Source organism: Chinchilla lanigera, unplaced genomic scaffold (assembly GCF_000276665.1).
Source record: "Chinchilla lanigera isolate Chin_1 unplaced genomic scaffold, ChiLan1.0 scaffold00104, whole genome shotgun sequence".
In the NCBI taxonomy this organism is placed as follows: domain Eukaryota; kingdom Metazoa; phylum Chordata; class Mammalia; order Rodentia; family Chinchillidae; genus Chinchilla; species Chinchilla lanigera.
This window is the reverse complement of record NW_004955505.1, coordinates 7,244,045-7,269,960: the sequence shown is the minus strand read 5'-3', so window position 1 is coordinate 7,269,960 and position 25,916 is coordinate 7,244,045. Positions and strand designations below refer to the sequence as shown.

The 25,916-nt window shown below is 38.8% G+C and overlaps 1 protein-coding gene across 10 annotated transcripts in view; it reads left to right on the top strand.

Moving 5' to 3' along the window:
• The window catches only part of Ppfibp1 (PTPRF interacting protein, binding protein 1 (liprin beta 1)), a 202,756-nt gene that overhangs the window by 124,546 nt on the left and 52,294 nt on the right, over positions 1–25,916 (top strand). For 9 of the 10 annotated variants that reach the window (XM_013505928.1, XM_005407169.2, XM_005407168.2 and 6 more), the window contains 2 exons: positions 5,197–5,292; positions 8,005–8,210. In XM_013505928.1, the coding sequence (XP_013361382.1) occupies positions 5,232–5,292; positions 8,005–8,210 (267 nt within the window). In that variant the 5' untranslated portion in view covers positions 5,197–5,231. Of the gene's footprint in view, positions 1–3,491; positions 3,545–5,196; positions 5,293–8,004; positions 8,211–25,916 lie in introns of those variants that run through there. The other variant, XM_013505930.1, reaches the window with a different exon arrangement.

Below are 25,916 nucleotides of genomic sequence, written 5' to 3'. Positions count from 1 at the left end.
GCAACAAGGACAAGTCAGGTGGAATCACAATCCCTGACCTGAAATTATACTACAAAGCTACTGTCATAAAATCAACCTGGTACTGGCTAAAAAACAGACCTGAGAATCAATGGAATAGACTGGAAGAAACAGCCACAATCCAAAACACACTCAGCTACCTCATCTTTGATAAAGGGGCCAAACAAACTCACTGGAAGAACAATAGCCTCTTTAATAAGTGGTTCTGGAAAAAGACTTGCTACCTGCCAAAGACTGAAAATAGACCCAAGCCTATCACCATGCACCAAACTCAAGTCAAAATGGTTCACAGATCTCAATGTTAAAATAGAAACACTCAATCTATTGGAAGAGAAAGTAGGTAAAAACCTTGAAGACATAGGGGTAGGCAGAGAGTTCATGACAAAAACCAAATTGCACGTGAAACATTTGAAAGAATCGACAACTGGAATCTCATCCTACTGAAAAGTTTCTGCAAATCAAAAGAAATCATCAGCGGAGTAAAAGGAAAACCCACAAACTTGGACAAAACCGTAGCTGACTGTCCCTCAATCAAAGGGCTTCTATCTAGAACATACAAAGAATTAAAAAATATCAGCCCCCCCATATTCAAAGACCCAATCCAAAAATGGGCAGCTGAGATGAATACACACTTCTCAGCTAAGGAAATACAAATGGCAAATAAATACATGAGAAAATGCAAATAAATACAACATCATTAGTCATTCGAGAAATGCAAATTAAAACAACATTGAGATTCCATCTTACCCCAGTAAGAATGGCTAGCATTAAGAAATCAACCAATAACAAATGCTGGCAAGGCTGTGGAGAAATAGGAACCCTTCTCCACTGCTGGTGGGAATGCAGACTGGTGAAACCACTGTGGGAATCAGTTTGGAGAATCCTCAGAATACTAGGTCTAGAGGTCCCATTCATCCTAACTATCCCCCTTCTGTGTATTTTCCCAGAAGATCTAATAACATCATATCACAGTGATGTATGTGCACCTATGTTCATAGCAGCACAATTTGGAATTGCTAAATTGTGGAAGCAACCCAAATGTCCCTCCACCGAAGATTGGATAAGAAAATTGTGGTACTTTTATAGAATGGAATATTACTCAGCTATAAAGAAAGATAAACTTGGGGCTGGGGATTTAGCTCAGCGGCAAAAGCGCCTGCCTGGCAAGCGCAAGGTCGTGAGTTCGGTTCCCGGTACCGGAGAAAAACCAAAAAAAAAAAAAGAAAGATAAACTCGAGGCCTTTGTAGGTAAATGGTCACAACTAGAGACCATACTCATAAGTGAAATAAATCAGACCTGCGTTTGCAGGCACCATATTTTTTCACTAGTGTGAAGCCTGAAAGAGTTAATTTAAACTCGGAGGTATGATAGACATTGTGAAATGATAGGAAAACACTCAAGGGTAAAGGGCAACTGGGATGTGGGAAAAGAGAAGGAAATGAAGGAGAAATAGTGTATGTATGTATATACAGGGTAGTTAACATAGTTGTTCTACTGTCTTCTATTTCTTTCCTGAAAGAAACTGTCGATGAGTCCTTGATTGATCAATATGGCATGTCTCTGTTTTCATGAGAAACCACTTTGAAATGTCAATATGTAATGCAAGAAGCATTGTTAATTTCCTACCACTTTGTTTGTAACTCTGTATTGTCTGTACTGTTCTTTTGCTATTTTGTAAAAGGTTGTCTGTCTGTTAATGTTTCCCTTTTATTTTTAAAATAAATAATAAAATTAAATTAAATTAAAAAATTAAAAACAAAAAGATTCCCTCTGTGAACATTTGTGTTTTGCTATGAGTTATGTACTGGAAATATTACCGTTTTGAAAATGAAGGTGATGTTTAGTTTTAGATGGCGTATCACCCTATTATTGAAAGTGATCAAACCACTTCATAATCCCACTATATTCTATAAGAAATTGTGTGAATCCACATCCTCTACAAGCCATGGTTTTTTTTTTCTCATTAGCTTAGTATAATACAGTATCACAGTATTTTAAATTCTCTGATTACTAATGATAGTATCTCTTCATATTACTCTATTTGAAAGTTACTACTTTTCTTTTAAATATCTTATTTATATCTTCATCCCTTCCTTTTTTATTGAATTGTGAGACTTCTACACTTGCTATACTCCTGAACTGTGGTAAGTTATTTTTTTTTAGCATCTTATATAGTTTAATTGACATAAGAATATGTTCAGAATAGGCAATATTAAAAAGATGTAAAATGGAACAAAAATTTAAATTATGGGAAGGAATAAACTAAGTGTAGAAGTTTTTAATAGTATTTTTTTTATTTTTAAGAGAGTAGTAAATTAGAAACAAACAAAGAAATAGAACAGTAGCAGCATATCAGTAGTCAGTTATTTCTAATTTATTAGAAAAATCTTTGGTCTTTGACTCTGTTACTGCTCACTGACCACCTGTGTAGTATGCAAACTCCTCCAGGCTCTGGACCCCTTTATCATGTTCAATCTCTTCTGCCTTAGCAAGTACCACCTTTGCCATGTTACACATTTTTATTATTTATGCCTTACTGTCTTCTCCTGACAGTTACTGGTAGGTTGCTATGTGATGAATATGGAGAATGAGAGTGTATTATTCAGCTTTCCAGTTGCTAGATAAAGTAAAAATATTCCAGTTGACACACACAACTTAAGGGAGGAGAGGTTTACTTTGGTTCATGGTTTCAGAGGATTCAGTGTGTGGTCAGCAGGCTCCAAGGCAGGGGCCTCATGGTGGAGGAAAGCTGCTCACTTCATGGAATCCGGGAAGCAGAGCAGGGGAACAGTGCCAGAGAGGAAGGGGCCAGTGATGAGTTATAGTACCCAAATGCACACCTCCACGACCTACCCAAGGCACACCTAGCAGTGTGCTTTATGGTTGGTTCTTTACTAATCCCTTCAGCTCTAAAGCCAATCAAGTTGCCAACCCTGCTTAACTGTCACAGTTAGTAAGCATTTATAAACTTTTATAGCAATTAAAATACTATCATTATTTAATTATATTAAATTATTAGTGTCTAGTGAATTGGAAGTTTTTTAAGAAACCGGTTCTTCAATATTCTGACAAACATGGTCTACATTGTTTCACACATCCATGACATACTGCTTGAAAGGCTCACTGACAGGAACACAGGCAAATGGGTTAACTACCTTCATACTTGAAAAGGTGTTTATGTTCTACACAAAATACAGATGCTAACAAAGATGAGTTTGGTTTTCTAATTTAGTGAGGTGGTAAGATTTTCTAATGTGGGCATTTCTTTGTTTTATTGATATTCCTATGTTTATAATGAAACCTGGTATGTTTTATACATATATATATATTTGTGTGTGTGTGTGTGTATTGCTACTTTTAAAGTGAAAAGGAAAGCAAGCCGTTGAATTATATGAAATTCAGGGATTGTATACATCTTCTAAATAATCCTTTATGCTTTCAATTCTCATGGTTTTCATTTTCCATTCTGCAGTGTGGCTATTAAATTTGTGTCCTACTTTTTTGGACTGTGAACCATCTGAAGTTGTAAGTCAATTTTTTACAACTACCTAGGTTCATAACCTGGTTTATTGACCCCTTTGTTTCTGGCTATTAACACATACCTTGCATATTTTATACTGTATTATTTCCACATAAATGGTAGTGATATTTTTTACTTTCTGGAATAAAGTTCTATAGAATCCTTAGATAAAACTATTCTAAAAACAAAGTATAGCCTTCCAATATTTTGAAGTAATTTGCTTATGAAATAAACACCTGCTTGCTCTTAATGTAAGCTAATACTATCAGAAATAAATATTTCATAATAATTGCATGACATTTTATTATTGATATTATTTTACTATTGATACTTTATTATTCACAATAATTACATGATATCTTTATTATTTATTTTGTTATAATCCATAGTAGAGGGGAAAAAAGCTGATGCCAGAACTATAACTATATCTGTGAAAATAGAATGGTGAGGTCTAACTACTTGGTAACAGAGCGAAAAGGTTTCTGTGAAACAGCATGTCCTTTAGTTGCCACAAAAGCAATGTACCTCAGTACCCGCAAAGTAGCAGGGGCTATATTCAGGCTGTTTGGGAGAACCTACATAGACACTTAACTCTGATACCTGAAATGGATTAATTAATGTTGGCAAATAAGAGCATCTTAATTTTTTCCCCTGTAAGTGACCAAATTTTTTGCAAGTATAATTTTAATGTATCTTCTAACAGGGAAAATTATGAGTAGATTGTGACATGATTTCAGAATAAACCAACCTGTCCTTAAGATGGCATCAAACTAAAAAAATCACCATAATCTTGGAAGTCAGAGAGACTTAGGTTAAAAACTGGACCATGCTGTATTTACTTGTTTCCATGCAAGTATCAAACATCTTCAGTCCTTGAGCATCTTGAGCACTTGAGCATCTGTGGATTTCAGTATCCAATGGAGTCCTATAGCCAATGCCCCACAGATGCCAAAGGACATCAGTGTATATGTTAATGAATGCATTTCCTAGACAAATCTTGTAGTACACTCTTGCTTTTTTTTTTTCTTTTTTGTACCGGGAATCAAAATCATGACCTCACGCTTGCCAGGCAAGTGTTTATACCACTGAGCAACATCCTTTGCCCTTGTAGTATGCTGTTTATAGAAATTTAATAAAAGCAAAGCAAAAATTAAGAGAGCAGAGTTTGGATGGGGTTTATAGGAAGATAGGAGTCTTGTCCTTCAGCATCTCTCATGACCCTGAACAAGTTTCCATGTCCCACCCTGACACCCTTCATAGAGTCATAGAGCCCTACGGAGTTCAACATAGAAACCATTCTGTTGGATTCTATTTATGTATTACAGTGCTGGCAATTGAACTCAAGTCTTTGTGCATGCTAGCCAAACTCCTTTACTACTGAATATTTCCCAGCCCTTTATGGTACTTGAGTGGAAGAACTGAATTTTATTAAGTGACACAGGTATAGCACATGATGTTATGGCACAGTAAGTCATTGGCCATGGCCTATTAAATGATTCCATTAATTCAGCTCCACTATTACTGAAATTCTTTTTTCTATATATTGAACTTCTAAGTGTAGTTATAATTTGAGGTTCAAGTAACAAACCCACTAGTAATCATGCAACATTTAAAGCAGATAATGATAACATCAGTTTTTGTTTTTTTGTTTTTTCAGAACTAGGCTGGAATTTGCCCTTGACAAGCAAGAAAATGAATGATGCAAGTGACATGTTGGCTGCGGCGCTGGAACAGATGGATGGTATTATAGCAGGTAATCTAAAGGATTGGGTCATGACATTTTACCATTTTCCTATTACCTTTTCATCCATTCTTTTTCTTGTTCTCATTTTTTGTTTTCCTCCAATCCCTTTGGGTTTCCCATGATTTCATCTTTGTTCCTTTTTGCCAATTATTCTCAAATTTTGTTTTAAAAAAAATTCTAATTGTGTCCCAGGTTTCTGTTCAAGGATAAAGAATCTGCATCTCATATGGTTCTAGTAGTATAAGTCATCTATTTACTTTCCCAATTCCTTGCTAAGCTTCCAGTCTTTTGTCTCAACTGCCAACCAGATCTCTACCCTGAAATGTCCTCAAGACCCGTCAATGTCATCATTTAAAGTCTTGAACTTAGGTCTGAGGATGTAGCTTGGTGGTGGAGCACTTGCCTAGTGTACACAAGGCCCTAGCTTTCATCCATAGCACTCCAAAAACAGTAAACACCAAAAAGGAAAAAAAAGTTTCTGAGTTTATCATCTTTCCTCACAAGTTTCTTTAGGAGCCTCTATCTCAGGTCATTTCATAACCCTCTATCCATAATTTCTTAAATCAAATATTAAAATTATTTTGTGCCCTTTTTCCTTTCATGCTTCCTAGTTAGTTATTTAAGTTCTGTGAGTTCTACCTCCTCCCAAATTTTGCTTTTCCTTTTCACCTTGTCTAGAGTCCACCCTGCCTGTGCTGCTGTTACCTCACTGTGACCAAGTCACACTCCTACTTGATGTCTTTAAGACTCTTGCTTTCTGCTATGGTTTGTGCATCTTTACCATCATGATCTCTTTTCTAAAATACAGCCTTCATCATAGTGCTCTTTTATCAAGAACCTTCAGCAGTACTCTACTATGGGAGCAGAGCAGAAGCAGCACCAGCGCCTTTGTTTTCTCACTGTGATGGGGGCTGATGAGGAGATGACCTTTCTGTAACATTATGTATTTTGTCTCAAGAGAAATCCGTGTGTATTTAGGACCTTTATAGTGAGGAGAGGATTGAGCATAGGCTAGTCAGTGTGGTTGTAGCCTGCCCTGTGGTCAGGGTCAGGGGTAAGCTTAGTTGGATCCCACCTCTCCTAGGTTGTAGCTGACCTGGCCCCCAGCTGCTTAGCTTTTCCTGGTCCTCAGTTTGACCCTGTTCTCTTTGGGTGACTCTGTGACACATTTGTTAGCTTATATTTCCTAGAGACCTGTCTTCCATTTTAATTCCTTTGCAGATTATTTACTTCTTGGAATACTGTTTTCAAAGAGTTATTTACAAACTAAACTTGTTTAGCAGAAATAAACTTGAAGGTGAAGAGTTTAACAACTAAATCTAGTAAAGTTCAGATTAAGTTCTATATAGAAAATGGTATTTTTGCTCTGGGCAGGATATATGCTTTTAATGAGTTCAAAAATTATTGTCTAGAAAAGAGATTAGATTTCCTTTGTCATGATTTCAGAAAACATATTTAGAACCAGGTCCAGGCTGTTATCAGTCATTTAACTTTACTTAGAGTCTTAGAAAAAATGTAGTTGAGAGAAATGATATTTCTGGAATAATATTTGAAGAGTTTACATTTTATCTTTTGTACTAGATTAGGGTATTTGATTTTTAGCCCTAGCAAACTAAATCAGTCAAAAGTGTTATGGAGGGGCTGGGGATTTAGCTCAGCAGCAAAAGCACCTGCCTGGCAAGCACAACGTCGTGAGTTCAGTTCCCGGTACCGGAGAAAAACCAAAAAAAAAAAAAAAAAAAAAAAGTGTTATGGATAGGTAGGACCTGAGTTTATTCAAATTATTGTTAGTAATTTTCCAACTCAAGTAGAAGGGAGAACAGGAGACTATAAATACTTACAGCCTTTTTCTAAATACATCTCTTTCCCATGCCAACCTTGTTTTATGAATGAGACTTAATGGAATGGAAGCCCGTCATAGGCATATATATTTGTAATATTGCCATCATCAGGTGATCCTTAAAGCTGCTAACCCTAACCCTAAATATTATAGTTACTTATATTTAGGTATAAAAGTCATATGCACATTTGACAGACCAAAAAATGAAAATCAAAAAAATGACCAAGTATACATGATTGCTTCCAAGATGGGCTGTTAGTCAGCTGTGAGAATTTTAGATGGCAGAATGTTTTCTTTTGTAAACAATAGAAAACAAAAATAGTTGTGTGGCTTTTTTTAAAAAGCTAATGTTAACAAGAGCATCAAACAAAATAATGGGGAAAACACTTATACACATATGTATACAATGTATATGTGTGATTCATAGAACTTCAGAGGTTAAATTCTGGTAGTTAACTGGTAGCTGCCCTCCTTTAAAAATATACACAGTCTCCACCTCGGCTGCTTTTTAGAGAATTTGAAAGCTTTATGTTCTCTCAAATTTGTATTTTCAGGAAGGCATGGATCCACCTGACCTGATATGTCACCTTCTTACCCATCATTTCCTAAGGCCAGCAAATCTCACACCAGATCCCACCAGGATCTGGTTCTTTTTGTAACATACATTTGACCTCTTTGTTAGGTGTTGGACCATAGATAATTACTGTCAATTATGTGGTTTTATTTTTCCATGGAATAACTATGACTTGGGGAGATTTACACAGTTTAATTATCTTTTCACTATTGCTTGTTTTCGTTATTCCTAGACTGGTTTACCTCCTGCAGCTATAGTACTTTATCTAATGTAAATCCTGTTGCTTTCTGATTTTTTTTTAATCTAGGCTCTAAGGCCCTGGAATATTCCAATGGGATTTTTGATTGCCAGTCTCCCACCTCTCCATTCATGGGAAGTCTGCGTGCTCTGCACCTCGTGGAAGACCTGCGTGGATTATTAGAGATGATGGAAACAGATGAGAAGGAAGGTTTGAGATGCCAGATCCCAGATTCAACAGCAGAGACACTTATTGAATGGCTTCAGAGTCAAATGGTAGATATCTATGTTGCATATCTGTGCCATCAGTCTTTTGTGCCTCATTCCAAAATTCAGAATGTACTATAGCTATTTAGTAAAACAAACCAAAAATAAGTTATAGCACAATGGGCTTGCTTCTATTATATTCCCTATGAGATTCTAATGCCTTTTGACTATGAGAGTAAGTTTTTAAAAAGTACTGTTACTGTGTATTTTATGAGAGCCAACAGGTCACCTGAATCTACATAGAGAAATGGACTGGCTTTCAGATTTTGTCTACGTACTGTGGCTTAAAACAATACTGTAAAGGAAAGAACCTTGGGTACAATAGATACTTGCTTAGTTATAATGGGAAATTCACTAAAAAAGGCTCAATAGCAATTGTAAATGGAAAGTCTACCGAGTGGACACTTCAAAAAGCAATAGAGGTTTGTAGCAGTATTTATCATGAAGTGCCATCTACTGGTGTGTGACACTCATTTCAGTTTCCGTGCTGGAGTTAAGTTGTGCACTTGGGCTTTGAGTGGTGTTCTTACACAGTGAACAAGGTATCTGTCTCAAAAATTGATGTGGCTAAGCTGTCCTTTCTCTGGGCACAGTGATAAATACCATGGCTTTTACATGTTGAGCACATGAAATTTAAAGACAGTCACAGAAACCTATTCAAAGGAGAAGATAGAAATGGTGATACTTTGTAAATGTTTAAAATACTCAATTTTCAGGAAGGTGCATGAATATGCTTATGAGTTCATTGTGTTTATATAAAAACTAAAGAAAATTATATGAAAGAATCGTGATCTGCAGCCGAAATGAAAGCTGCCTGCTCTGGGAACATCAGTAGCACACCTTACATTTTCATATAATGCCCCCAGCTGGTTCCCTCAGCCAGTCCTTTGCCGAGTGATATGTCCACCCTCAATTTACCTTTCCGTTTCTGAGTGGAGGTAGTACAGCCCTTTCATGAGTGTAGTCAGCCATACGACCTTAATAATTAGAGGTACTTAGTATCGTATTGTTATGCTTTATACTAACTCTGTGTCTCCTCCAGAGTCTGTATTTGTTTGGAATTTCTTCATGATCTGAAATTTGGTGTTTCTTAACATATTCTTTAGCATATTTCTACTTTCTATATCAATTTTTACTCCATGTTTTCCTGACATACAGAAATACAGGGAGCAAGGAATTTTCTTCTGATGGAAGAGCCATTTCCAAATCTGTATCCAGAGGCCACAGTGTAGCCATGGTCAAGGTCACCTATTTGAACTTCTGACTTGTGCTGAAGACATTTCCATTAACAAGTGTTTAATCTGCTGAAATATTTCTGAGAATTGTAAAAGGCAGCAGTGATGATGATGCTGTCATCTGAGAGTAACTTAGGTCATGTCAGTTGTCTTTCAGAAACTGGGTGGTGACCTTGCTGGTCCTCAGCATGGCCTCCAGGCCTCTGCACTGGTTGTGCTGTCTGTGCGGAAAGCTCCTTCCCCAGCTGTCTCCTCCCCTACATCCTTCTGCTGTTTACTCAGAAGCCATGCTCTGTTAGGCCCTTGCCACCTCATCTAAAGTTACACACATTCGTTCCTTCTTCTTGCTTCATTTTTTCTTAGCATTTACCACTTTCATATATATATGAATACATATATACATGTAACTTCTATATCATTCATTTTGTCTTTCCAGCCAGAATATAAGCATTGTGAGTCAGAGAGTTTTGCCTTTAAATAAAACAAAAACAAAGACAAATCACTGTACTCCTGATGTCTAGAATAATCCCTAGCAAACAGTGAGTGCTCAATAATTATATTTGTAGTGAATGATAAGTAATATGTATATTCAAATGAACTGAAGTTATTTATTTTAGATTTACTCTGTGGATGGATACTGGCTTGTTGATTTGTAGTTTTGGTTGTTTTCCATCTTAGTATTTGACATTTTGAATCCACAGTATGACAGATACTTTACAGAACTTATGAATATTCAGTTATCATATTAAAAATAATAACAAAATAGAGTAGATGTGGATCTAGAGACAGAAGTGTTTGGTTTTTGTTAAATTTATTTATATTTATCTAATTTACTTACCTATTCCCTGGTATTGATCCCAAACCTTCCAAATTAAGTATATTTTCTCAGGCATGCAGAGAATGAAAGAAAAAAAATAAGAAAGATGGCAAAAACCAAAGCATGAAGAGCAGCAGAGACAGGTGTTTGGAATAATAAAGGCACAAGTGTGAAATAAGTAGTCACTGTGTCCCTACCATGGTAGACTTTAATGTTAGAATCAAAAGAGAGCCTCAAGCAGCATTGAGCTCCAAGAGGTAGAAGATCTTGTGCTTACAATTTAATGATATGTGAAGTCTCACTAGGGAGTTCAGGCTGGCCTCACACTTCGTGAGATCCTCCTGCTGTAGCCTCCAGAGTGCCAGGATTACAGACATGCACTGCCACGTGCAGTTTGTGGTTTATGATTTTAAAATGAGAATACATATACATTTTAGCTGGAATTCTTTCAGTCTTCCCTCCGTGCCTCCTGCCTCACTTCCTCCTTCCTTCCCTTCCTTCCTTATGTACTTAGTACCACTGAACTGTACTCTTAAAAATGGTTAAATTATACATGTGCTTATTGGTACAGTTAAAAATAAAATTAATAGCCAGGCGTGGTCGTGTACCTGTACAGCATGGGAAGCTCAGTTTGGATCACTGTGAGTTCAAGACCAGAGAGGAGGCTACATACTGAGTTCAAGACTACTCTAAACTACATAGTGAGACCCTGTCTCAATTCATAGGTAAATGTGAGATAAAAATTGATATTATCTCAGAATTGAAGAAACACAAAATGCTAGCAAATCCCTCCTTTATATTATTTATGGGGAAATTGCACAAATAACAAATAAAGGAACTCATATAATAAAAAATCAGTAAATGATAAAGAAGGCAGGATTATATCTAGGCTATTACGGGTGCAGACTCAGGAGACAACAGATTAAATTTTAATATTCTCTTAACCCCTGAGAAACTTGTATGACTTGGGAAAGTTTTCTTTTTCTTTTCTTTCCTTTCATTTTTTTGTTCTGGGAACTGAACCTAGGGCTTCACACATGCTAGTCAAGTGTTCTATTCCTGAGCTACATTCCCTGCCTTTTTAAAATTTTACATTGTCCATTGTAATCATTTAAATTTACTACATTGCCCAGGTTGGCTTTGAACTTACAATCCTTCTACCTCAGCCTCCTGAGTAGCTGGGATTGCAGATACAGTGTGTGTCACCATGCTCAGCTGCTAGGAAAATTTCTTTTTGTTTTTCTTTTTTGGTACCGGGAATTGAACTCATGACCTCAGGCTTGCCAGGCAAGCGCTTGTGCCGCTGAGCTACACCCCCAGCCCTGGAAAAAATTTTAAGCTGTGTCCCAGTTTCTTCTCCTATAAAATGTGGATGATGATTTTTGCCACACATCGTGAGGATCCCAGGGTAACACATGCTGAGCACTTTCAGTAAGCCTGACAGGTGACCAGTCAAAAGGTGATGCTGGCTGGGCAAGGTGGTAGATGCCTATAATTCCAGAACTTGGGAGACTGAGAAAAGAAAATCACTGCAAGTTCAAGGCCAGCCTGGGCCACATAGTAAATTCAAGAGTAGCCTAGACTACATAGAGAGACTCTGTTTCAAACAAAAAGTGATGCTGACAGGTAGAAGGAAGAGGTGAGAGAAAATGTTTAACAAGGCCCTTTTGCATTGAAGGAGAGTACTGATCCAGTGACAAAGGGAATTAATTAGGTTATAGATCACCTATACGTATCTTACTTCCTGCAGCAAAAGTAGACATTTCTCAGACTAAGAAGAAGCTTTCATCATATTTTACAAAAAAATTGTTGACTATGCCAGTTCTGCATTCATGCTCATTGCTATTTAATGATCGCCAATCTGAGAATGCATGTACTGTGTTCATTAGTGCCACTGGCCATTTGGATGGCAAATTACTATTTTTTCTAGGCAAGGAAGATCCTTTGGTTTGTGTAGAATGCAGCTTATTTCTCTACTACTAATTGCTGCTACCTCTTTAAGTGGTTCATATGATCAGAAGCTGGATAAAAAAAAGAAAATAGAAGTATTAAAGTACAGAGGATTTATATCTAGAACATATAAAGAATTGAAAAAAATCAGACCCCCCAAATTTAAAGACCCAGTCCAAAAATGGGTATCTGAGATGAATATATACTTCTCAGATGAAGAAATATAAAAGGCAACTACATATATGAAAAAATGTTAAACATCACTGGTTATTTGAGAGATACAAATTTTAGAAAATGCTGAAATTCCATGTCACTCCAGAAAGAATGGCTGTCATCAAGAAATCAACCAAAAACAAATGCTAGAGGGAGGGGCTGCGGGGAAAAACTAACCCTTCTGCACAGTTGGAGGGAGTGTAGACTGGTGCGACCACTATGACATCAGTATGGGGATTCCTCAGGAAACTGGGATTAGCAGTCCTATTTGACCCAGCTATTCCTCTTCTGGATATCTTCCCAGAAGAATTAAAAACATCATACCACAACATTATAAGTGCATCCATGTTTATAGCAACATACTTTGTAATAGCTAAATCTTAGAAGCAACCCAGATGCCCATCAACTGAGGAATAGATGAAGAAGATACGGGTTTTTTTATACAATGGCCATAAAGAAGGATAAACTTGAGACTTCTATAGGTAACTGCATGCTCCTTGAGAACCATACTCTTTAAGTGAAATAAATCAGACTCACATGTATAAACATAGTATTGTCTCCCTGGTGTGAGAAACTGAAAGAGTAAATAAGGTCCAAAATGTACAATAGTTGTGAAATGGGAAGAAATTACTCAAAAGGAAAGAGGAACCAGGGTAGAGGAAGGAGGAATGGAAGGAAGGAAAAGAAAAAAATAAAAAATACCAACTTTATAAATAACAGAGGAAAATTCAGGTAGCCCACATAAAGTTGTCAATAGTGTCTCTTTTCTATGGAATACTATATGTAATGAAAATATTCGTACTGTACAACTAAAGAAAATATCAATAATGCTGCATCACACTGAGACATCCTAGCTAAAATTAAAGTACTTCTGACTTAGAGCTTCTGATAAACTCCCATGAAGAGTGTCGTAATCACAGGAAAAGAGATTGAGCACATCAGCAGAATTCTCAATTAAGAGAGACCATTGTGGAGCAATAGGTGAGAGATGTACTTTTAATGGAATCCGGGATGACTGGTGGTGTAATTTGGGGTTGTGGAAGTGGAACATATATAAGTTTATTTATAATAGTCACCCAAAGAATCATATACAAAAAGAGAGTGCAAGAAGATCTGTTCACACACTAAAGACCAAGGAATCCAGCTATACACCTGGATAACACAATAATGTCCTGCATGAGTCCAACTGAAGACCTAGAGCCTATGACAGGGCCTCCCACAAGTCCAATTGGAGGCCTAGAGTCCATGACAATGTCTCATGCAGGCCTGTTTCACAGATCTGTACTGGGAAGACCCAAAGGTCAGTGGTGGAAGCTAAAAAGTCTGTGTCAGTGGAATGTAGGATCTGTGCTAGCAGGCTGAGGGATCTGAACTGGAGCCAGGAAAGCAATGCTCAAAGCAGTAACCAGAGCTCCCCGCAAAAGTACCACAGCCAACCTCAGCAACAGTGAGGTCCTGAGCTCCTAAGATGATGTGGAAAGCCGAGTTCCCATCAAGAAAGCCAACATGACAAGCTTCTCCAGGAGACTGAGCAGTGCACCATCTTGCCCTCCAGAGCCATAAATTGATGCTCAAAGTGAGGACCAGAGCTTCCCCAAAGTAAACCCTAGCCATTCTCAGTGACAACAAGGTCCTAAGCTGCTCCTCAAATGAGAACAGCCAAGTTCATCAGGAAAGCCAGCATGACAAGGTCCTCCAGCAGAATAGCCCAAGAGAACGAGCAGCTCCCTAACAGCTTCCCAACAACTACCAGCTCCCAGCTGCCCCTAATTTCTTCCTCTCTGGTTTGACCTCATACTGCTGGCAGCAATCCTCAGGTGGGCTTCGCACACCCAGGACATGCTAACTCAGTTCAGCTGGGTGTTACAAGTTGACTACCGGTTGTTAATCCACCACAGCTGGTATTTGTTAGGATTGAATGGAGTTTTCTTTGTTCTTTTATGAAAGTGAGTGAAGAACCAATAAGTGACAAGAGCAAAAGAGACAAAATTTTTTCATCTTGTGTTACCTTTCCCAAAGTGAAAGAGAGCTAGCTAGCCTAACTGCTCTGCTCCCCTCCCCTTCATCCCTTTCCTTTTTTCTTTCTCTCTTTCTTTCCTCCTTCCTTCCTTTTTTTCTGCTGGATCTGTTTCCTATCATGTAGCTGGCTTTCAGCAAATAATTGAGCTGGACATGGTGGCATACACTTGCAAGCCAAGCACTTAGGAGGCTGAGTCAGGAGGATTCCTATGCATTTGAAGCCAGCCTGTGCTACATAGTGAATTCAAAGCCACGCTGAACTACATAGCAAGACCCTGTCTCAAAAAAAAACAATGTATATATGTAAAATGAATGAAATTTGGGTGAACAACCAAGATTGGGGATTGAGACTCTGAGATCTTGTCTTGGTTACTTTTCTCTTGTTGCTGAGACAAGATACCTGATGCCTAGACTTAAGGAAGGAAAGCTTTATTTAGCTCACAGTTTGTGGAAGTTTCAGTCTATACTCAGCTGGCTCCAAGGCAGAGTGGCACATGCAGAGGGCAACAGTTCATGGTGGTGGGAAAGAGCAAAAGCAACAAGAGCAAAAAGGGAGGAGCAGAGAGAAGACTCTTTCTTATATTGTATGCAGGCTACCTGCCCCAGGGTAGCCTGCATATACACCTGTAACCCTAGCATTGGACCATGAATTAATCACAGACTCTAGAAGCCTCCACAGTTGCACAAGGTTTTGGGGGGACATCTAGACACAAGCCATAACATTTTGCCCCTGCCCCCCAAAAAAGACTCAAGCACATCCATTTATGCAAAAGGCATTTCGTCCATCTCTAAGAGTTGTAAAAATCCTGTTTCAGCATTGCTGAAAAATCTTAAGTCCCATGTCTCCTCCAAGATCTAAGGCAAACTCTTAACTGTGAGCCCCTGTACAAATGGAAAGTTAAACATTTCCAACATTCAGTGGCACAAGATAAACATTATCACTCCAAAAGGTATAGATAAGGAACAAAGCATTGGGACCAAAGCAAGTCCAAAATCCAGCAAGGCAAACATTAAGTCTTAGAGTTCTGTGTGGAACATCCAAAGCAATCTGTGGTTATTTGTGAGCTCCAAAGACCTTGCCTCTATGGCACTTGCAGTGGTAGTTGCTCCCAGGGCTTCTCTTGAGCCAGCTTTGCTCCCTTCTTACAGCTTTCCTCAGATGATCCACATTGCTGTATTTTCCAAATTTCAGGGGTCTCCACTGCATCTTTGGCTTCACCCTCACAGCACTCCCTGGCCTCCCAGGCCATCTTCTGAAATCTGGGTGGAAGCCTTCTTAACCTCAGAAGTCTTGCATTCTGCAGGTACCTAAAACCAGCGTCATGTGGATGAAGCCAAGGTCTGCTGCCAGCTGGCGCAGTAGGCAGGTTTTCTTTTCTGTTGGTTGTAGTGGTCAAGTACCTGGATTGCTGAGCACTCTGAACCTGATTGTGGGGAACAAATTCTCTATGCTGCCACAATTCTGCAACCTGGTGCTCTGCAGCTGTCCCCTCAAAGCAGTCTTTCACTTTTGTAGTTTTGAGACTGCAAAGGGTGGAGACTTGCTGCTTCTTGTGATGCCCTCAGGCCATTTTTTATATTCTCCTGTTCCTTCTCAGCAATGGAGATCTCAGCTATATCTTTGCAGTCCACACCTTACTGGAGCTTTTCTTCTAGCCAAACTCATAATGTTTTAGATCCTCCTGCTGGACCCTTTGCTCTTGATTCTCAACATAAATCTGGCTAAAAGCCTCCAACAATAGCCATGCCACTGCTTCAACATTAGATTGCCTTGAAATTTTGTCTGCCAGTTTAATTAGTCCACCGCCCTTAATCTTAGTCTCAGGCAAAATCTCTGGACATGAGCAAAATGCAGACAAAGTTTTTGCCAAGCCATAACACACATCGTCTGGAGTCCAACAGCCAATGTAGTCCTTGTTCCCACCAGAAATCTCCTGACTCTGCTTACAGGGAGGATTTCTATCAGCCTCTGGTCTTCCGACCTTTGACCAGAATCTCCCATACAGAAAAGCCTAAGGCTTTCCAGCTCTACTCTTTCAGAGTAGAGCTTTCAGAGTAGAACATCTCCAGACCTTTCCAAACCCTTCCCACACACTGTTCCCAAAGGATCTTGTACCAGATGGTCAGGTATAGTCATGGAACAACCTCACTTCTCTGGTACCAAATTCTGTGTTATTTACTTTTCTCACATTTCTGGGACAAAATACCTGACACCCAAAATTAGGGAAGGAAGGGTTTATTTAGCTCGTAGTTTGTGGAGGTTTCAGTCCATACTGGCTGGCTCCAAGGCCTAGTGACACATGGCAGAACGCAACAAAAGCAACAGGAGCAAAGAGAGAATAGAGCAAAGTCTCTTTCTGTCCCTTACACTGTGTGTAGGCTATCTGCCCCACTGTGGGTGTAGCACTCAAATCCATAATCCCAACAGTGTACCATGAATCAAAATCACAAACTCTGGAAGCCCACACCCAAGAGTGCACAAGGCTTTGTGGGGACAACTAGACACAAACCATAACAGACCATTTCTCTGTCCTCTTACAACTCAGGGGGCGCTGATGTTCAACTGCAACAAGGATAATATATTCTCAACATGTACCCTTTTCCCTATTGCTGAAGCTGCAGAGAGCAGGAAATGTACGTGAAAAGCAAGAGAGGCCTGAGCTCATCTTACCCGTTCATGTAAGGTGCCTGTAAGAATCTTTTAAGAGACACTGAAGATATCTTTCTTGGCATCCTACACTGAGTGGCTGTGGCTACACACATGCTGGGAGGCTGTGGGCATTAACTGTACAAGTGGACAACCACTGTGTCTTGGAGTTGACTTTCTGGTCATAGGATACTTAAGCACTCTAAGGGAAGCACTCTGAAGATAGGGCTGATGAGACCACTTGGTATTTGCGGCTCTCAGAAGAGAAGAGCCTGGAATTCAGCTCAGTGGTGCGGCGCCTGCCTAGCAAGCGTGAGGTCCTGAGTTTGATTCCCAGTACAAAAAAAAAAAAATGTATTTTGGGTGCAGTTAAACTTTTGGAATAGTTAATCTTAGAGGTCAGCCAGCTGCTGTGATCTTTATCTGGCTTTGTTTTCCCCTTTGGCCATGTAAAGAAGATACTTTCTGTCTCTTGAAAGCAAACACTGAGTAATTAAAACCCAGAAGAAGAAACCCCAAAAGTAAAAGCTATAGTCCATTTTTGACCACATCTGTGTGTAGACTTGGAAAGTGCAGGATGTGTTCCGGCTTGTTTGAAGTCTCTGAAGGTGTCCTGACTACATTCAATGCTATCTCTTCTCTCTGAGGGGCTTGGTTGGGCTTTTTGAGGGAGTGGAAGAAGCCTCCCATGAGACCCACCCCCACTTTTCATGTGAGCAGAGATAGTGATGAGATTGGGGGAATAAATGAAGTTCTTATAGAATGTTCTTCTTCTTGCCTGGGGACCTTACTTCCTCTTTTGAGTGGTAATAGAAATTTAGGAAGGAAAAATAGTTGTATGCAAAAGTAACCCAAAGATAGAGGGATTTAAGAAGGGATACTTGGGGGCTGGGGATTTAGCTCAGCGGCAAAGCGCCTGCCTGGCAAGCGCAAGGTCGTGAGTTCGGTTCCCGGTACCGGAGAAAAACCAAAAAAAAAAAAAAAAAAAAAAAAGAAGGGATACTTGAATGGTGCAGGTATTACCTTGAGATCATTATGTCTGTACAGCATAAGGAGTGTCTCAGCCAGCGTGCCTTCATTCCACTGTGTCTGGTGAGAAGATACGAGAAGAGAGTACTTACTCTGCCTGGTAGGCTGATTTTTAATTGTTGGTATTGTGTTCTTACTGTATTGGACTCAAATGAATTATGACTACAGTCTTTGTGGAGGAAGAATTCAGTTTTTGCCTCAGATTCTTTCTTGAACAGTGTCTAATGAAGAGCAGTCATGTAGTAGGTGTTTACATGCAATTGTTTAGATGTACACTGAAGAGAACAAATCACCCTTATAAATTTCTTTTGGTAGCTAAAGATAATGTTTAATTAAAGGAGATTTATTGCATTGAATGTTGCTTTTTTTTCCTTGATACTGATTTTTTTTTATTTTAAAGAGAATAAAAAATCATAAAAACAATACAAAATTTCAAAACAAGATAGGAAATCAACACTGGTTGTTATATTGCATGTTGTTATCTTTGAAGTAGTTGTTCAGATATAGGCATGCAAAATTCATCAAAAAGATTAAGCATTAATGGTTCCTTTCAATAAACCAATAGAAATTAGTAGTACAATTTTGATACTGAATTTTTAAAAACAGAACTGTAGCCAAACATGGTGATACATTCCCCTAATCTCAGCACTCCAGAGGCTGAAGCAGGAAGATTGCCATGAGTTTGAGGCCAACCTACATACATAGTGAGACCCTGTCTCAAAAAACCCAGAAAAAAAGGAAACTACCCAGAATTATAAAATCAAGACTGTAGGGCAGATTTTTAAACTAGGTTTAAATGTAAGTATATTAAAGCCAGGCATGGTGGCACATAGTGAAATCCTAACACACTGAAAGGTTGAGGCAGGAGGATTGTAAGTTCCAGCCCAGCTGGGCAACTTAGTGAATTGGCTAGACCCTGCCTCAGAATAAAAAATAAAGAAGGAGCTGAGGCTGTAGCTCAGTATGAAGGCCCTGGGTTCAGTGCCCGGCAAGGTAATCAATCAATCAAGTGAGTGGAATTTGTACATATATAATAATAATATCCAGCTGTTCCATAACATATATTGTCATCATGAAAGGACTGGATTTTCTCTTTCTAATTTTAGTTAAGATACCATCCTGATTTAGGTATGTACATTCAAAATGAGTTCCTGTGTTATAAGTACAGTTGTGGAAAATCACTCATACGTTGATTTTTTAATTTAGATAGAAAAACAGAACTCTGGGGAAAACAAAGCAAAATGAACATGGGAGAACAAAGACAACTGTAGACTAATGCAAGCAAATAGAACCCAGAATATCAAAAGAAAACATTAATGATTTTAGTAAAAATAATAAATAAAGCCTTCCACTTAACAATATATTAGTAACTACTCAAGTAGAGCAGCAGATATATGGGGTTTCATCAAGCTAGTCTCTAATTTTACATGCTTTTTAAATTTTCTGTAATAAAATTTAAACTGGACATTCAAAGGCAGGATGCTAAGTTATTACATCTTTATAGTTGTGTGTTTATAATAACTGATAATTAAAAGAAAATTGATATAAAAGACATCACTTAGATAATAAAGTGCTTCAGTATTATGTATAGCACCTGCTATATGAGTTCAGGAAATTCGTATTCCCAGGTAATTTTCCTAGTTAGGAATCTGTACACTTATCAGAAGTAAAGCTCTCCGCATTATGCCAGCAAAACCTTGCAAACACCATAAGTTCATTAATTAAATCAAGGTATGAGTGATGTAGCTGAGGTGGGTTTCCCACCTTGATGTATATTCAGTTAGTTGAACGCTCTATTCTTGAAATCCTCAAGTTGATTCCAGTTTTAGATTTTGAGCTGGACTGAATGGGTCAAATGGGGTTGCAGCTTGCTAAAGTGTGGGTGATTCTGAAGGTTTTTTGAGGTTTTAAGTAAAACAATTGAAGCTGGTCCTTAATACTTTGGACTCAGCAAGAGTTCACAGCAAATACATTTTAAATTATGTGCTCAGGATTTTATAAAACATTGTGGAAGAATCAAAAGAAATGTAAGAGAGTTTTGTACTAAGAGAAACTATTAGGAAGTACTAATTTACATAAAATTTCTCATCAGCTATCAATGGCAAAGTATGATGAAAAGTTAAACTGTGAAGTAAAAACACAGGAGGAAAGCCAGAAAGGGAAAGAAGAGTATGGCATAATGTGAGGATGTGGAAGATAGAACTGTATAGGTAGAGAAGGCTAGGAGGAGAGTGTAGTGGTAGGCCAGGCCTCTGCATAGATGTTGGGAAGGCAAATTGAAGAAAATTTATTAAAACAGAAGAAATTGAGAATATATAGAGATCATAATTACAGGTCTTAAGGAAACAGTTCTAAAGATTCCAACATAGAGATGGAAGTTGAGCTCTTAGCAAATAAAGTAACACTTCCCTGAGACTGGCAGAGAAAAAGGCAGGAAAGATGAAGGTGAAAGAAGCAATATATAATGTGCAGTGAAGAAGAAAGTTCATAAGGAAGTTCACATGAGATGGTCTAAGCTCTTTTTCATTAAAAAGGCTCTGAGACTACCTCCTAAACAGGACTAAGGAGCTAGGAGTCCAAGGATAAACTATGGAGTATGGAATAGATTGTAGGTGAAATATAAGTAAGTCTTGCCAAGAAACAAGAAGGCCTGGTTAAAACCAAACATGTGTTCATCTTTGTTGTGGCTTGTATCTAGGTGTCACCCCAAAGCCTCATACACTCATAGATAGGGCTTTTTGGAGGTGGATGGGCCTACGTCAGTAATAATGACCCAAAACCCACTTACTTATCACAAAGTACCAACACTGCAATTAAACATGAATATCCAGTGCTTGGCTGCTGGGGCAACTTGGCTTGTGTGTTGACAAAGAAAGCTCTGCATGCCCACTGTGGCATGTGTGCCATAGGTTTGCCAACACTGGGCTAACTAAGGTATGTGAATGTGGATTAAGAGTGTGGTAATTGGATTAGCCAACTAATTGGTTTTTTTTTTTTTTTTTTTTTTTTGTTTTTTTTGGTTTTTCTCCGGTACCGGGAACCGAACTCATGACCTTGCGCTTGCCAGGCAGGCACTTTGCCGCTGAGCTAAATCCCCAGCCCCTAGCCAACTAATTGTTTTAGCATAGTTCTGATGTGGAGACTGGGAAGGCCCACCCTGGGTGTGGGTGATACCAACCAATAGGCTTGTAGCCAAAATGGAAAAAAAGTGAAAGGGAGGCTCAGTGCTCCTGCTTCATTGCTTCTTTTTTTTTTTGGTTTTTTTTCCAGTGCTGGGAATCAAACTCATGACCTTGCGCTTACCAGGCAGGCGCTGTGCCACTGAGCTAAATCCCCAGCCCCAATTTTTTGTTGTTGTTGTTGCTTCTTGCTTACCTTGCCATGGACTGTTTCTTCTCTGCCATGCCCTTCTGATGTGTTGTCCTGCCTTGGAGCCAGCAAACTGTGGACTGGAATTTTTAATAACTAAGCTAAAATAAACTTTTCCTTCTTTAATTTGTGGCTGTTGTGTATTTTGTCCCAGCAACAACAAAGTAAGACAGATTTTGGTACCAGATTAGTGTATAGTGCTCAGACACTACCTGGCCATGTGTTTGAGAAGCTTTGGGAATTAGCTTGTGGGAAGAATTTGGAAAGGTTTGAAGATGCTAGCTAAAGAATTAACCATAGAATGCTATAAGCTGAGCTTGATGAAAGATTCTAGTCAGGGCACAGAAGACCACAATGACTATAATGCAGCTGGAAAAGACCAGGCTCAAGATGTTTCAATTGGGAGCTGGACTCTAGACCACATGTGTTATGCTCTGGCATAAAATTTGTCTACATTGATCATGTCTTGAGACTGCAGGAGACTCAGATTAAGAACAGAGGACTGATTAATTTTGCAGAAGAAATTTCATGGTGGTCTAATGTTGAGGCAGTGGCCTGGCTAATGTTGTGGGCTTTTAACCAGCTCTACCTTGAGAAACAAGAGCAAATGGCCCAGCTGAGTGATGTAAAAACTTTTGAGTTTGGCCAGAAAGAAAACTCCAGGAAAGTTGTGACCTGCAGTGATGGAGTGGAGGGGAACTTGCTCACTGAAGTGATTGGCATTAAAAAACCAGGTACTGGGCCAGGATATAGCTCATCTATACAGCACCTGCCAAGTACTTCAGAAGGACAATAGAGAAGATGACCTGAGTGTTTCACAAGAACCAGCAGGATTCCACCCTTTGCAGCCTCAAAATTGCAAAGGTGTAAAATACTACTTTTAGAAGAGTAACCAGAACAACATGTTACAGAACGGCAGTAGCCTGGGGAATTTTTTCCTTGGGATTGGATTCTTAGCACTCAGTGATCCAGACACTCAACAACTATAGTCAAAAGAAAAGGAAGCCGGGCTACTGCTCCATTTGGGCAGATCTTGGCATTATCCACATGGTACAGATTTTAGGTGCATGCAGAATACAAGAGTTGGGTCAGGAAGGCTGCCACCCAGATTTTGGAAGAAGGCCTGGTAGGCTAGGCATTGTGTCCCTGAGAGAGCAGTGTGTGAAGCTGTGTAAGTATGTAAGTATGAAGCAGAAGGTGCACTGGAGACCACTGAAAGTTGGAGAAACCAAGAACATGGATTGTCTGAGGAAACTGCCAAGAGTGAGCAAAGTGGACCCAAGAGAGAAGCCATGAGAGTTGCAACCATGGACAATGCTGTAGGGGTAGAGTCATCCAATCCCTTTGGAGTCCACATCTTGCTACAGATTGCTCTGGATGCTGATTGTGGGACTATAGGATTTAATATACCCTGCTGGAGTTTGGTCTTGCTTTGGTCCCATTCCTTTCTATTCTCCTGTTTGTAGCTTTTGGAATAGGAATGTTCATTGTCTTGATTACTTTTCTCTCATTGCTGGGGCAAAATACCTGACACCCAGAATTAAGGAAGGAAAGGTTTAGTTAGCTTACAGTTCATGGAGGTTTCATACTCAGAATTAAGGAAGGAAAGGTTTATTTAGCTTACAGTTCATGGAGGTTTCATACTTAGCTGGCTCTAAGGCAGAGTGGCACATGGCAGAGGGCAACAGTTCATGGCGATGGAAGACAGCAAAAAGCAAGAAGAGCAAAAGGGATGAATGGTGACAAGCAGCCTCTTTCTCTCCCTTACATATGCAATCTATCAACACCAGGGTGGGTGTAGCACTCATACCCATAATCCCAGCATTGGATCATGGATCAGTCATAAACTCTAAAAGCCCACCCCATGACTGAATGAGGCTTTGTGATAACATCCAGATACAAACCATAACATTTATCTTGTGCCAATGTATGTTGAAAGTGTTTAACTTTTTTTTTTGTTCGTACAGGGGCTTGCAGCTAAGAGTGTGCCTTAAATATCAGAGGAAACTTTAGACTTGGAGTTTTCAGCAGTGCTGAAACTGTTAAGATTTTTGGCTCCTCTTTGAAATCAACTAAATGCCTTTTGCATAAAGGGATGTACAAGTGTTTTAAGGGCCAGCAGTGGAATGTTTTAGCTTGTATGTAGATGTCCCCCCCAAAGCCTCAGGTGGAGCTTTTTGGAGATTGCTATATCTAGTGTGTGTAATATGGATTAAGGTGCTGCGATAACTAGTAGCCCACTGATTTGTTTAGTGTGATTCTATGTGTGGATAATGGGAAGGCCCACTTTGGGTGTGGATGGCACCAACCAATAGACTTGTAGGCTGAATGGAATAAAAGGGAGGCATAACGCTCTTGTTTTGCTGCTTCCAGTCTGCCCTGCTATGAACTTGTTGTCCCTCTGCCATGTCACTCTGTCTTGGAGCCAGCCGACTATGGACTAAAATCTTTACAAACTGTGAGCAGAATAAACCTTTCCTCCTTTGACTTGTGAATGTTGGGTATTTCATCCAGGCAATGAGGAAGTAACTAAGACAGTTTATAATCAACCAATGTTTAGTGAATACTTATCTTTGCCCCTTCATTCAATAGTCATTTAGTTAGTGCCCACTGTGTCAGATACAAAGATGAATCTACTCACAAAGGATTCAGAAACTGCTGAGAGAGACATAAGTAGCCTAAATTTAGTCCAATCCGGGTGATGCCTGCTATGGTAAAGGTTCATCTCTTGCTATTATTGGCATGTGACTAAACAGTTAATTCAAGGGAGAGTTGAATTAGTCCCTATAGAAATAAACTTTAAGACATAAGGAAAGAAGAGAAAAAAGCGAGAAAATAGCCCATGCAAAAGGAATAAAAATAGTGTGTGAGAGAGCGTGCCATCTTTGGGGGAGGTTTTGAGTGATCTGGTAGGTAGAGAATAGGCATTGATGGAAGAATAAAGGTGATATTAGGTATGCACTGAACAGATTTACCTCCAGTGTTCTTAAAGCAAAGGTAGCAGAAGTAGGCAGACTTATAACAAACATATGGATAGAAATCTTTACCTACTTGAATAACATAACACAAATATGTAACTATTCTAGTGGTGACTCTTAAATTTTATGTTCCTATGATAACTATTTATGTTTATATTAAACTAATCTTGAATATTATAAGTGCTTATAAATAACAACATTGAGAAACATACATGGTTTGAGTTAGTTTTCAGTATTTTAGAGAACTGGTTTAGAGCATCTCACTTCTGGTGTCATACTTAGGAGCTTGAGAGTAAATGCTGCTGATTTAGCTGTAATTTCTTCCAGTCAGAAAACAAGGGGCCTGAGAATGTAGCTCAGTGGTAGAACACATTCTTACATGTGTGAGGCCCTGAGTTCAATCCCAACATCTCAAGAAGGAGGGAAGGAGGAAAAAAGGATGAAAGGGAAAACAGTTTTGAAGGGAGAAAGGAAAAAAAACATTTTGGTCAGGCACTGTGATGCATTTCTGTAGTCCCAGCTTCTAGGGAGGTTGAAGTGGGAGGACCAGTTCAGCTCAGGAGTTCAGGACCAGTGTGGGCAACAAGCAGGATCCCATCTCTTAAAACTTCTTGTCTGCAGAGAACAGGAAGCATTTTTTTCTACCTAATGAAATGCATGCTTAGAAGAAGGTGCTTGGGTGGGACTTTAAAAACAGATTCCTGTTAATGTTTATAGTAAAATAAAGAATTTAAAACTCTACAAGTCCTATCTTAGCAGTTTCTTAGACCAAGAACATGTATTATATATCCTGGTTATTTTCCAAAAAACTGTTCTCCAGAAGTTACATAAATTACATTTTCATGATGGTCTCCAGGGATAGAAGTCATTCAAACTACTCCATCAGATTCTTACGATAATTTAATTCTGGGCACTTGAGTTAACAGGAACAGGACTATGCTGTGGTAATTGTGCAGGTATGTGGTCAAGCAACTGATGTTAAAATTTTATCCACTCTGAATATACATTGTGCGTTCAACTAAATTAGATTCTGATTTTCTTTGTGGTCTCTTGGGAAGTATAATGTAGTACAGTCCTGAGTTCTTAGAAGGAGAATCTTCAAATGTTTCCTTTTTTTATTGTTATAATTCCATTTATTTTGTTTCCCTCCTTTATCTCTAAACATAGGACTTTTGTTATTTCTAGAACTAATGCTATGAACTACATTAATTGAAAAGGTAAAACAGTTAACTTTGAAAAAATAATAGCTGTTAAATCAGATATGCCCCTGGCCATGAGGATATAGTGTTTGTATTTTTTCTGCTCTAAATGTAAATGTCTTGCTTTCTCAGTTGAACACTAGAAGACCTTACCTATCCATTTTGGATCCCCACTAGTTTTATTTATTTATTTTTCTGTTATACTTGAATGAGGAATCAGAAAATTTTATGAGGATTGCATATTATGTGGCTATGCATT